Source organism: Centroberyx gerrardi, chromosome 2 (assembly GCF_048128805.1).
Source record: "Centroberyx gerrardi isolate f3 chromosome 2, fCenGer3.hap1.cur.20231027, whole genome shotgun sequence".
NCBI classification, from domain to species: Eukaryota; Metazoa; Chordata; class Actinopteri; order Beryciformes; family Berycidae; genus Centroberyx; species Centroberyx gerrardi.
In genome coordinates this window covers 1,531,032-1,545,486 of record NC_135998.1, presented here as the reverse complement: position 1 = coordinate 1,545,486, position 14,455 = coordinate 1,531,032, and the positions used below count along the sequence as shown (strand labels likewise).

Here is a 14,455-nt window from a genome sequence, read left to right as displayed (position 1 = left end):
TTCCAGTATTAGATATGTATGCATTTTAAACCTGATACGCATCTGATATTGGGTTCTGAAGAAAGTTGTAAGTAACTGACCCAACATATACTGTACACAGCAGTATTCACCATCAGGCAATGTGATGGCAGGCAAGACCGACATTCTAGCCATGTTGAGTACACCTAGACAAATGTATTGAGTGATACAACTTTATTGGAAGATGGAAGCTGTAATTACTGATTAATTAGTAATTAATCAGATTAGACTATCTGGTGACTGACAGGAGTGGAGTAATAAATTATCATGAATGGCCTTGGCAATAAGATTTTTGATGTAGGTAGTCTAGAGGTTGGGGAAGCAGGCTTATGCCCAGAAGGTCACCAGTTCAAATCTGAGAAAATGTGGGTGGGAAAAGTGAAGGAGCAACTTTCCCCTCCCTCAGCAACTACTGCTGATGTGTCCTTGAGGAAGGAACCCAAGCTGCTCAGTGGCTGACACTGGTTAACTACTGGTGTGTAAGGTAGCTCCGAGTGTGAATATGTGGAACTGTATCACTGTGAAGCAGTGTTGCTGGAAAATAGCTGTGTACTCAGTTGATTTTCCCTGGACAAGTAAAGTTTTTTTTTGTTTTTAATAATCTTCCACGTCTACTCTGATATGGAACTCATTATTGTTTAGGCATGCTGAATACCTATTCAGCCTAATAGGTCAGTCTACCAGTTCTAATAGTGATTAAGAAAACAAATTGCACACCAAACCAGGAGAACAGCCAACAGTTGGCCTTTGTAATCAGACCAGAGTAGAATGATTGAGTTCCTCTCCAAAATGCTCATCTAGGTCACTGAACATAGGTTTGGGGTCCCTGTGTGGAGTCCACTGTCTGCAGTGGGACATGGACATATTGGATAAAGATCCAAGAATCCAAAATGTATGCATTCATAAAAATGTATTTGGAATCCAATCCTTTTTATAAAGTTTTGTTATTGTGGCTCCATCAGACTAATTACATTTTGTCCTACAACAGGCCTGTCATTGATCAAGGCATTCACTCCATTTCTGTTGGCTTTTCATCATAGTACAGGTTCAATAGAGTTGGTTTTCACTTAATCTCAGTAACATGCACTCATTACGGTGCCCCAGTTACAGCATTGTAACTTCATAAATCAGGCTTCCTGTGATTAGTAATTGAAAAAAATCTTACTATGGAGTTAAATATGAAATCCATATAGGTTATATATTTATGAATGATGCACCACTCACTGGTTATATGATCTGTGCTACATGTAGAGTCTACCAAAAATGATCAAAAGATCAGATGTCAGTTGGGCCTACAGTGTAAATACAACCTTAGATCTGTCTCAGCCTAGCATGAGAGGGTTTTGTAGACAAATGTCCAGCATGATTTTAATACTGATGTAAATGAAACCGCTGGACAAACAAACAGCATATCCCCCCTAGATAAAGTGGCAAATGACAGTGGAATTTTTAAGACTCATTACAAGTCATGACCCTGTTATTAGGGAAGCTGCTTTCTACATAGCCTCGCAGTTTGCAAATGTTAAGGACACAATTGGAATTAGAAATTAGAAGAGTCAAAATGTAAGCAAATAATTACCAAATGACAAACTTACAGTGCCATTGGTTTCAAGTTGACCTTTGGTTTCTTTGCTTACACTAGATATTGGCAAGAGTACTTAGTTCCAAAATTGGAACTGTTTTCCATGTTAGCCAGCCCAGCTTTTTAAAGGAATAGTTTGGTATTATTTGTAGAAACCAGAACTTCGCCAACTGCCTGCTCCGCCCCTCCACTAATACCGGGAAGTCCCCTCCTACTCTCGTTTTTTTTTTCAGGATAACATACTGACACCGGTATGATTATAATATGAGCGTCGTGTTTTGCAAAACAACGCTTATCATAGTTTCCAAAGACTGTCGCGTATGCCCTTAGGTTTCTATTGCAGTAGAGTGGGAGGGGGCTTCCCGGTGTTACTGGATGGGCGGAGCAGGCAGCTAGCAAAGTTCTGGTTTCTACTAATAGGGATCATGACCGAAAATATGTCATTTGGGCCCAGGGTTCAAAATACCAAACTATTCCTTTAAATGGAAGGTAGCACTACTATGCTAGAAACAAGTATAAACGCTCAAAATAAAGTACACACTGTAAAGGTACGGTTACATGCATGGGTCATGATCATTCCTACCTGTATCTGACAAAATGTGTGCACTTCTTGCATTACACATTCAAGGCCTTATTTGGTTGACTCATTAAAGCTCAAACCCAAAATGCACTGAGAACAATGTTTGAAGCCCACTATCCCCATTGTTTCACCATATACTTAATCTAATCAGAGTAAGTGAACAACAAAACATTAAAGGTCAGCACTTTTGACAAGATGAAACAGTATTGGTGGATTGACAAGCACAATTTCATGGCATACAATTTCCTAGTTGAAATGAATCAAATCATATAATTTTGATTGAGAATACAAAAATGGAATCAGAACATAGCTCTTAGGTACTGATAAGTGATAGACTTATGTTACATAGAATTTCCAACACAACCTTAAGTTAACTTTGCTTTAAATGGTACAACCACAATTGCTATGGAAGCATGTCGTCAGGTTTTGCAGTGAGGAGTGTTGACAATGAAATAAGGTGGTGGATGTCAATCTAACACATGTAAGGCTGCATTCACACATACCGTTTTTTTCCCCAATTGCCAGCGCCCTTACTAAAAGCAATGGGAAGCGGCCACAAGGCCCACAAAAGGCAGCCTCTCCCGAAAAGCGCTGCAGCTGGTGTTTTTTTCGGCAGAGCAGAGCACTTTCAAAAGCTGAAAAATGTTCAACTTTTCAGAAAAGCGCCAGGTGACGTGAACTGCTTTTTTCTCAGCCGACCAATCGCGATGAAGCAGAGGCTCGCCGTTTCCCATAGCAACAACAAATATGGAGAAAGTCAAAGTGCCGGTGGATAAATTGGTCGTCGTAATAAATTAATTTCCGTTACAACAGCGAATATAAAGGCAGTATGGATTATACTGGACAAGTATTGGAAAAATCTGGTAAGCCTTTGCCTGTTGCACAACACTGTATTGTCTGCTAGAAGTGCTAACCAGCTGGTTAGTGAGCTAGCCAGCTACTCAGCTAACATCAGATGACGTTATCGTGATCCGCTTTTTATTTCTCCTCACAAAAAGCGCTCCAGGCAGCGCTTTTTCCACACAGGAAAACGCTATGTGTGAACACAGCGTAAGGCATGATATGCTTCCATAGCAGTTGAAAAAGTCATAGACCTAAAAGGTTAACTTACATACATTTTACATATTAAGCAACCACAATCTCCCCACAAACTGAGTAAAATGTGACAATGAAGCCAGAATGTGATTTCTGCTACTCTTACAGGAAAAGGTGACCCCTAACCCAGACTAACTTCTCTAGTCCTGTTCGTGAAGGAGAAATAAGTGTGTGCTGCTTTGGGATATCTGAATGCAAGCAGCAATAACGGCTTTTCTGACTTGTGGAGGGAAATCACACTTCCAAACTCATTTATACATGTCATACACACATTAATATGCAAAAGCTGTTATGTTTATAGGACATTAAGCTGGGGCTGGTGTCAGGTTGGATGATGCAGCTTGTTTCAGAAAAGCTTGACATAAGAGTTAAAAAGAATTATTCCTGCTTGATGTCTCCCTTTAGCTTCCTCTTGACGCGGGAGTATGGGCTGAGCGTGTCATCCATAATGAAGTCATAGAGGACCTTCACCCAGGATGTGTACTGAGGCAGATCATCATAGTACTCTGCTGCAATTTTCTTCACCTATGTAACAAACATAAAAAACAAACACTCACCACTTGATGCCGCCGTTAGACTGACATATTCTAAATTTTGAAGAGGCATGGTAAACATGGTAATCATTGACCCCAAATTAATCTGAAGTCGTAAAGAGATTGGCTCAGGGAGCTATAAAAAAACGTAAATTATGAAACATAAGCTTGGCCATTGTTATGGTAAAATTAATTTTACCACAACTGTTGTCCAGATGAGACCCATGATACAACTCGCATCTTCTCATTAAGCTCATGTCCTCCTCACATGAATCTTAACACAAAGGTCAATCTTAACACAAAGGTCAATAGGAGAGAAGGAGAAGGATTTAAAATTCCATGAGAACCACTGAGCCAAAAATGTCAAATGCAGTGAGACATGTATGACAGGCAGTTTATACATACATATACATACATAATACATACATATATTGTGCAGGGGAGAGCAGACGGTGATATCCCCACTGTACCTGATCCAGAGGCCATATGAAGGGTTGCCAGACATTTTGTCAGTGCAGGTATGGTATGACTCCTCTTGGTTCAAGGTTCCACTTAACATTTTATTTCATCAAACTGTGCAAATATGATTTGGCAATCTATAATCTCACCCTCTCACATTTGAGTGTATTTCTCAAATCGATCACTCTCTTATTTGTTGTCCATTCTACCTAATGTGCCTTCAAATAACAGCAGCCATCGCTTTCTGATAAGTTAGGATGTGCTTCCTCTGGGCATTAAATACAGTGCGTTTTGGTTCAGTAAACTGATGGGAGTTATCCATTTCAATAATCACCATTTTGCACCCTACTATTCCCACTCCTCAAAATACATATCAATTGACCAGGATGCCATTTTAAGAGCGAAGCCTGCTTTCTGTAAACCTTGCCAAACTAAGTTCTAACTAGAATTGAGCAATCCTCTCGAGATGGATTCTAACAATAAAAGAACCAACAATATCAGTCCTGCAACTCCATCTCCGTCTCTAGTTAAGTATGAGAAAAAAAAAAAAGGGGTAGGTAGGTACACAATTTCCTAATAACTTCCTAGAAAGGAACTGTTAATTCTTAGTAGGTTTCCTGGAAAGAACCATGAAATGATGTAGTAGTTATATAGAAAATGTCAGCAGTCTGGTGGATTCGATAAGATACTGTAAATTTCTAAAATAATTTACTGGAAAGAACTGCAAAACTATAAACTATTTATGGGAAAAAATAATAGGCAGAGGTCAATTATCAGAAGTCATTATTCATATAATTATATAATATAGTTATTTGTTGAATTTTTTATTAATTTTAGTTAATTTCTTATTTTCTATATAACTACTACATCATTTCATGGTTCTGTCTTGGAAACAACAGAAGAAATTGGAGGTACTTACCAACTACCATTGAACTCGTTCTCTATTTTCCCTATAAAGCATTACCAAAAAATGAAGTTCACTGTTGATGACAGCGTGGCCCAAGACACTTCCCTATCCACAGACTCTACAAGCCTAACTCAGCCGGCCCCTTCTATGTTGTCTACAGTCCTTGCTTCGTCTGGTAACCTAATTGGATTCTTTGCTGTGATTATGGAGATATGGGTAGGGCTGTCGCGGTTAAGGAATTTCCCCTGCGGTGATTTAGGGTGGCTCAACAGCGCGGTATGCGGTGTATGCGATAAGAAGTCGCCAGATGATGTCACATGCTAATTTGCATATCATTATATAACCTACAGTCTCCGCTCGCAGCGGAGGGAGGGGGGCTACGCAATTTATTGGCAAATGCTTTGGGATTCAACACTTTAACATTGTTCCCCATGGTCAGAAAAAGTCGCCAGATTTGTCGCTAGTCGCTTTTCAAAAATAAAGTCGCCAGGGGGTTCTGAAAAGTTGCTAAATCTAGTGACAAAGTCGCCAAGTTGGACTGCGGTTACATGAGACATTTTTTTTCATTCTGAATGAAATCATTCCAAAGGAAGATTGCTACGCAAGTGTTTACATGAGCGCTAAATATAACGATCGCATTGAGATGTGCGTTTACATGCTCCACAGTATGTAATCAGAATAAAAGTTTCTGACATGCGCAAAACACCGAATCCAGCACTCTAACATGGGCTTACATTTTTAAAAGATGGACCTGCGTCGGTTATTTCTTTACTGCTGTTCTTTCTGATGAAGCAACAGTTTTATCAAAACATACGACTCGTGTCAGAAAAATACTTTTCGTTTTGCCCCCGCAATGATTGGGTCCATTTGTAATTTTCACCACTGTAAACCGAAACTGGCCCGGAGAGGCGGAGTCAGGACTTGATATGAAAACATCAAGCCTGAGCGCCCTGGGGTTAACAACAAGCACATCCATTCGAATCCTCCCAGAAAAAAAGGGTAACATAATTGACGTGACTTACGTTAAATGCGCGAGCAGAAAGAGGCGAGTAAAGAAAGCGATCAGAATGAGTGTTTACATGACGAAATTTTATCCATCGACCGGATTATGAAAGGGTTATACCACCCCTCTCAAACGGAATGAAATTTCATTCGAATCGGCCAGTTTATTCTGATTGAGGCGTTTATATGAGGCATTTTTATTCTGATTGGGCTACTATTCTGATTAAAAGGCTCCATGTAAACGCTGTTGGCGGGAAACAATACACTTATTGTTTTCATTATGAATTTATTTAACATTCAATACACACGCATTGAAGTGTAAAACAAGAAGTGCCTAGCCTCATGAAAAAAAGAAAAAACGTGAACATAGCGCGGTTGTGGCGGTTGCTTGCCATCCACCGCGGTTGGCTTGTCTATTGCGCGGTATTGCAATATTGCGGTTATTGCGACAGCCCTAGATATGGGATTCTTTGAAATCAATCCGCAGTGTTGTTAGTCACACTAATGCAACAGTTGAGGCTATGCAAATTGACTCACAGTTTGTGAAAACTAACATAACCTGGATGGTTAGCTTACTGACTTGAATCAGCTGATCACAACACTGTCAAAACATACGGACACAATCCAGTCTGATTTACACAAAATGTGTGATAACATTGCCACTAGACAGACTGCATCTGATCAGAAGTCACCGATGCTATTGCTTTTTTACAGCGCCAAATTCCTATCTGGCTCTCTGCGCTTTCAACCAGGGGAGTGATTGAAATTGAACAAGCATAGAAAAACTACACTTCTTCCCTCCCAAGTGTGAAAACGGCCCAAGAAGACTGCATCCATTATAACCTTCCTATTAGAAAAACAGTTCCCACCTTGAGGAAGAGGAAAGCCATTGTACCAGTAATGCAAAATCTAAGGAAGAGGGGCATCCAGTTCTTCATTCTGTATCCAGCCAAACTAAAAGTCATAAGAGGAAGATTTAAAGTAAGTTTATTCTCAACTCATCAATATCATGAATGAAAGTGAATCTATAAGGTACTTTTTTGGCCCGGCCTAGACAACACTGACTTAAAATACGGTGTCAGTGTCCAGCGGATGTTCTCTTCATTTTTCCCACAGCGCAGCCGAGGGCATCAAGAGGCAAATTCAGGTCAGGCAGTTAGTCAGTCAGTCAGCCAGTCAGGTAACGCTTAGTGAGATGATGCGCTTCGTCAGATGGCCTTTCGAGGGCATTTGTGTTTCCCATACAGAAACAAATAAAAAGTTGGTCACGATATATAAATCTAAATCGATCTCTAATGCACCTGATGTGCACATCACATCATGTCTGTAATTTGGAGATGTACAGACAACAGACCAGCAGCATTGAACTCAACCCACAGAATCTCCCGGTGTGAAAACAAAAGTGAAACTTAACATTCCACAGTTAGTAATGGGGATTTGCAGACAGTAACTCATCTTTGCTGCCCTACAAACTTTAACGGTAGGTGACGTTATCTTGTGGTATTTCAGTAACATTAGTGGAATTAGGTAATTTAACTGTGTCGCAGTGCTTCAGTGCATAAAATTGAACACATGCGCCGTGGGTCTGTACAGGATATGTGCTTGTTTTCTTTTGCCAGCCTTTCCTCAGAGGCCCAATTAAATGCTACATACACACTGCCAGAATTTGGTTGGGACAAATCGAATTTATGAATGAGAGTGAATGCACATATGTATGGTATGTATGATACATACATACCATACATTAAATAATGTCTGTAACCATACTAACGTTTACTTCAGACCTGTAGAACTTTTTTTGAGTTCCAAAAAGGGTAAAAAATGACCTGAAAATTACTCCAAACAGCCTGTGCAGCAAGTGTTTCTAAAATAGTCACCAAAAAACTACTTGTTTTTTGTACTTGAATATGTGATGAGTTGTATTTACGACTTCCAAACTCTTAGGAGCTTATGTGGAGCACATGAAGACAGCAAGACTTTTCCACCAGATCATTGTAGGGCAACCAGAGCTTTGTGAGTGGAGCAAATCTAGGAGATAATGAGATATAGGCCTATATTGGACTTTTGGACCCACAGTACAATTGTTTGGCTTCAGAACATTTGGATTATGATGTACGAGCTGTTTGGAGTAATTTTACGATCATTTTTGGAACTCTAAAGAACCAGGAACTGGCTACTTCTATTGTTTTGGAGAAGGCTGACTCGAAGCTGTGCCAGTTAATTTTACTAGTGTTTCAACTGACATGAGGGTGAGTAGATAATGACAAATTGTCAACTATTCCTTTAAGTCCTACTGAGATGTATTTTGGGGACCTGATTATAAGAACAGAAAATATTTTCAAAATCCTTTACTACAACCTAACCTACAAGCCTTCGTTGTCCGATTGTGAACCGGCCCTGTTGAACAAATGGGCAATTTGCTGACAACATACCTCCACATTCAATTCTAGATTTTTCTTCTCACTTTTGAGAGGATATAAATTAATTTTGCAGAACAACAAAATATGCAAAATTAAAGAAGTTTGCAATTTCAGAGAATAATTGCATATGAACACAATATACAGTATCTGTGAAACACCATTATCAGACAATAATATGATCGCATATATAGAGCAGCTGGATACTAACCAAAGGTAGCCTGCGTCCTGGGATGCTAGGGAAGTCATGGTGCTCGTTGTGGTAGCCCACATTGAAGGTGAGCAGGTTGAGGGAACCATAGTAGGAGTAGGTCTCATGGCCCTTGAGGAACATGTAGTGCTCAGCAATGAAGTGGCCAGAAATGGGGTGTAGGCCCATCCCCAGCATGGAGCCAGCCAGCATGTAGACCACAGGCTTTGCCCCCCACAGCCAGTACAGGATCACGTCAAAGGAGAGCTGGATGGCTACATTGGCCATCTCCAGCTGAGTGATAGGCTTGGGGTTGATGCAGAGGGGCCGGATGGCATAAAACAGTGGCTGCAGGATGATCCAGATGAACTTGCGGAAGCGTGTGCAGAAGAACCACCCTTCGAACTGGGTGGGGATGTCTACATCCACACCGTCCCCACCCAGGTAGCGGTGATGGTCCAGGTGATAGCGCTTGAAGGAGGCTGAGTAGGGCAGACCAATGGGCAGGTTGGCGAACATGGCAAAGTAGCGGTTCCACATGGCTTTGGTGTTGCCGAAGGCTGTGTTGTGGGAGATCTCATGAATGGCAAGGGTCATTGAGTGGTTGATACAGCTCCCAAAGGCGTAAGTCCAGAACAAAACCCATTTCCAGTCCAAATCTTTGACTAGGTAGAATGCTAAGAACTGGATAGCCACCATCATGCACACAATCCATTTCAGCCTCGGATCAGGACCCATCAGTGACTTGATCTCTGGGTATTTGGCTGTAGGGTCAAAATCACAATACTCAAGTTAAATTAGGTGTACACTAATGTATTGAAAATGAAACAATGGTAACAACATACTTTAACTAAGGAAATTTACAGCTAAGAAATTCAAGGGTGATTGGATGAATACATCAGGGATCGGCGATAGGCTGAATCCATCACAGATTTTTTTCCTGATGTAAATTACCTTGAATTATGGTCATTTAAAATACTACAGCCTACTGCAAGACATTCAGGGTTTCCCACAGTGCTTGACACGCATAGCTGCCTTAAGAACAGAACACCCTGTCTTGACTAGGGGTGTAACAGTTCAGAAAACTCTGCACGGGGGGGTATATTATCTTGAAAAAATGTTAAAAAACCGAGCTTTCTGTCAATAGTTATGTTCTAATTGGATAGGAATTATTTTTTCTCAAAGAGGCACTACCTTTTAAACCGGTGTAAGCATCCACGAGAGCCAGAAGAATAAAATAATAACTGCTGACAGAAAGTTTTTTTTTTTTTTTTCTCAAGATAACATCCTGAGACCGGTATGAGTATACTGTGAGCGTCGTGTTTTGCCCCTAGGTTTCTATTGCAGTAGAAGGGGGCCACCCGGTATTACCGGACGGGTGGAGCAGGCGGCTAGCGAAGTTATGGTTTCTACTAATAGGGATCATGACGGAAAACATGTTATTTGGGCCCAGTGTTCAAAATACCGAACTATTCCTTTAAGAGTGTACAATTCAGGCAATATGTTATATCCGACCTATTAAACATTAGTTTACAGAGGTCTGTTAAATGTTGAATGACTAAAATAGGCATAACTTGATAGTTACCTCACACATTAACTCTGCTATTTTTCTGCCACGCCAACTCTTGCACTCTTTGACTGTGGTGACAAAGTCAAGTCAGCTGTGCTGAGGCACCTCCTAAGCCTGTTTTTTAACCAGGGAAAACCCTGGAATTTAAATAATGCTTTGATTTTTAAGTTACCATGGCAGATGTTTTCATAGCATTGAGTCAGGTTCCCGGTGTGGGGGTAATAACACCGGTGTCGACTCCAAGACCACATGCCTCCAACACCACCCACCGCAACAACCCTAATAACAACCAAGAACTTTCTGAAAACCTCAGTGGTAGATTAATCAACAAGTGAAAAACATACAGCCTAGCCTGGCAGCAGGTGTGAGCTGCTGTTAACTCTTGTTTCATCTGCAGAGCAGTAGTGAAAATTAAAAAAAAAAAAACTGAGCTTAAGACAGTTGCCAAAGAGAATTATAATCAACAAGAGGAACATTGCTGCAACAGGCAGAGGGCTGAGTGAGGCCAGCCTGTCTGATGTGGACCAGCCACTTTGGACCAACCACTTGCCTCCTATCATGATAAATTATCATTTGAATACATTTATCTAAGCCTAGCTACTAGGCTAGATGAACATTGGAATTGCATAAATTACAACAGGTTTTCACTATTACTTTAACCCTAATGTAATAGGCCTAGTAATTCCAGCAATATGGACTTACAGTCATGCAGTTTTCCAGCATGTCAGTGGAGCACCGCTGAGCCTCTTCACATTAGGGATAATTCTAATCCTAATTCCTTGTCCAAAAATTCACAGACACTTTACAAACATTAAACAGAATATGACGCATATGAAACTAGGGTTCCTGGAGAAGTGGAGTCATTGTTCAACTTATATTATCTGTGTGCCAAATAGGACAAAGAATTTCCATTCCATGCTACCACTGTTGCTTGCAGTAATGAACAGGTTACCACAGCATGACAAAAAAAATGCACCCGATTGCCCCACAAGGCATTGTGTGCCCTGGAGTCTTTGTTATTATCACAACATAAGAGAAGATTAAATGGCTGTATTTTGTTCAAATCTCAACATATGTTTAAAATGATGTCTCTGACCAAGCTGTAGAATTTCAAGTGGATTGATTACTTTGTCATGATTTGACAGTCAGTTGAACTTTTGTGCAATTTTAAAAAGACTAAGAGTAACAGCCCCCCGATTGAATTTTGTGTAAGCGTCCCTGCCAGGAATCGAACACGGGTCTCCCGATTGAGAGTTTGCAATCTAACTCCCTGCGGCACACCTTCACCCACGTGATAAAGAGTGGTGAACAGAGCGACCAAACCCACAATGCAATGCATAGAGTTCCTGCTCTCGCGGGGCTAAAAATGTATTAAGTTAATAACTTGGCCATTTTTGGATTTTTGATCCATTAGCTTTTCGCAAACTAGCCTAAGTAAAGGCAGACCCAATTAATATGCCTGCCAAACTCCTTGTCATTCTGGCATGCGGTTCATGAGAAGAAGATTTTTAAAAGGTTTTTCAAAAAATCCAAAATGGCAGCCAAAATTATAGAGAGACAATAGTGGACCCCAAATAAATTAACCCCTTATAAATGCATATATAGTGGAGTTTACAATTTTTGTATTGTTTTACAGTTAAGCAGCAAGAAATCCTAAGTTTCTTGCACTATGCAACATTTTAAATTATCAATGTAAATTATATGGGCACAAAAACAATGTAAAAACCCAAATGAATACCAAGGAAAATACAATGAAAAATCTACCAAGGAAACGATTAGGGCTGCAACTAACGATTATTTTCATTGTCGATTAATCTGTTGATTATTTTCTCGATTAATCGATTAGTTGTTTGGTCTATAAAATGTCCGGAAATGGTGATCAGTGTTTCCCAAAGCCCAAGATGACGTCCTCAAATGTCTTGTTTTGTCCACAACCCAAAGATATTCAGTTTACTGTCATAGAGGAGTAAAGAAACCAGAAAATATTCACATTTAAGGAGCTGGAATCAGAGAATTTTGACTTATTTTTCTTAAAAAATTACTCAAACCGATTAATCGATTATCAAAATAGTTGGCGATTAATTTAATAGTTGACAACTAATCGATTAATCGATTAATCGTTGCAGCTCTAGAAACGATGAAAAACACAAGTAAGATATATTGCTTTTACATGGTGAAAAATACAAACAAAAAAGGCCTATGCAGTGCTTTTGCCTCAAGAAATACTGTGCAACAAAAGAGAGACTGGAGTTGGCATTGCAGGTAAACTGCATAAAAAACAAGTCCCAGCAAAGACCTGTGTGTAGACCAGCAAAGACCTGTGTGTGGACCACATTGTTCTGTTTCTCTCATTACAAGGGTGAGCTGGTAATAGTGGGAGAGGCCTGAAGCATGTGATCGCACACAATTGGGGCTCTGTAGCAAACTCAGAAATGGCTTACAAGCTAAAGATTTATTTAAGTAACAAATCTGTAGAGCCTAATAAATCCAATACGACTGGAAATCGGAGACTATGATCGAGGGATTCTGACACTTTTTCAACCTGATTTGGTCTCATTCTGGGAAGAGTTTGATTAAAATACATATTAGCTACTGTCATGTAACATTTCTCACACTTGGCCCTACCAGTAATTGAAGAAATACTGATACTGTAAATACTCCATCTAAAGTTAGAAGCAGTCTACTGGTCTTTACATACAATGCCTGCTATCTGTTAGGAAACAAAGACATGGCAACCTTACTATGTAAAGTGTAGCAGTGCCTTTGTGTCTCCTGATACTGCTGTACTAGGGAGTATAACCCACTGAGATTAATAATTCAACCCAGAAGACGGCTCTGTTGTCAGTGAGTATCTTTATCTATGGCTATGGTCTCAACACAATGGTAGGACTTTCCGATGACCAATTAACTTAAGTGTCTGTTATGTTAACAGTGAAAAAAGACATTAGGGGAACAAGGGCTGTACAGAAAACCAACTCAACTCATTAGTTTGTAAATATAACTATTTACACAACTTTGGTATAAAGATTGGTTGCGGGGGTTAAAGGTTTCTTGGATTTTTACCTGCCAGTCAAAATTAAAGTTATTCACTAGACAGAGCTGATATGTAAATGCCTCTCAAAACATGACAAACATCTACATGTTTAGCGTACTGCATCAATGTCAGAGACTTGCAATACATTATGGTGTTTACCTATGAAAGTAGAACAGGAATGTTTGCTAGTAGCTACTGCAGCTTTGCTGAGAAGCCCACAGTATGTCATGTAAAGTCATTCCAGGGAGTGGCACAACGATTTACTGGCTGCAAAGTAACTTTGCTAACATTGTATATTAAGCTAGCTATGTAGCCCGTAAATTTAAACAACTAAATACATCTCTGTAAGCAACTATGGTTGTAACGTTAATTGTCAGTAGGTACCGTTAGGCAGGCAGGAGTTCTAATTATTTGCTAAAGTTATGCTAGCACTGAAAGGCAAATACAGGGCCGGATATGGAACCGTTAACTAACGTTAGCGAGCCAAGTCAGCTAACGCTAGCTTGATGGAGACAAGTAGAAATGCATCAACAAACGTTTATGTCCATAGACTAGCCAGCTAAAATAACAGCATATCATAATAACCACTTAACCCCAACACTTGCTAACGGGTAAACTAGCTCACCCAGGATTCGTTTCCTCCTGTCGGCATGCGGCTGATCCGTATAAACCCATTCATAGTCCTCACGGCCGACCCGGTTCCCCATCTCTCTTAATTTGGTTACAGACACGAGTGTCTTAATTTTATGTTTTTACAGAGGCGTTTTAAAAAGAGCTTCTCTTCTGCTTCTATCAGACTGGGAACTTCCTCGACCTTTCCTCTCTTCACTGTTAGGCCCGAGTCCAACAAGCTGCCCCCAGGGTTGCCAGATCTACTGAGAGAAACAAGCAACCCAGACTGTCAAACGAAACCCAAAACAAGCGACTTGACTCTGCACATGAAACTCCAAAATAGGCAACCACGTATCCACGTTTATCACACACGAACACGGTTATGTGATGAAACAATCACTTACTGGATTACACTAAACATAGTGATAGTAATGTATAGGTCAGTGAAAATGTAAT

The 14,455-nt window shown here is 40.1% G+C and overlaps 1 protein-coding gene across 1 annotated transcript; it reads right to left on the bottom strand.

The window, feature by feature from the left end:
• Positions 1–177: 177 nt before the first annotated feature.
• LOC139917532 (sphingolipid delta(4)-desaturase DES1) lies at positions 178–14,233 on the bottom strand. The gene is made up of 3 exons (XM_071906667.2): positions 14,013–14,233; positions 8,805–9,547; positions 178–3,800 (listed from the first exon to the last, which is right to left on the bottom strand). The coding sequence occupies exons 1-3, from the start codon at positions 14,092–14,094 to the stop codon at positions 3,654–3,656; spliced, it is 972 nt and encodes a 323-aa protein (XP_071762768.1). The 5' UTR covers positions 14,095–14,233; the 3' UTR covers positions 178–3,653.
• Between the last annotated feature and the right edge of the window lie 222 nt (positions 14,234–14,455).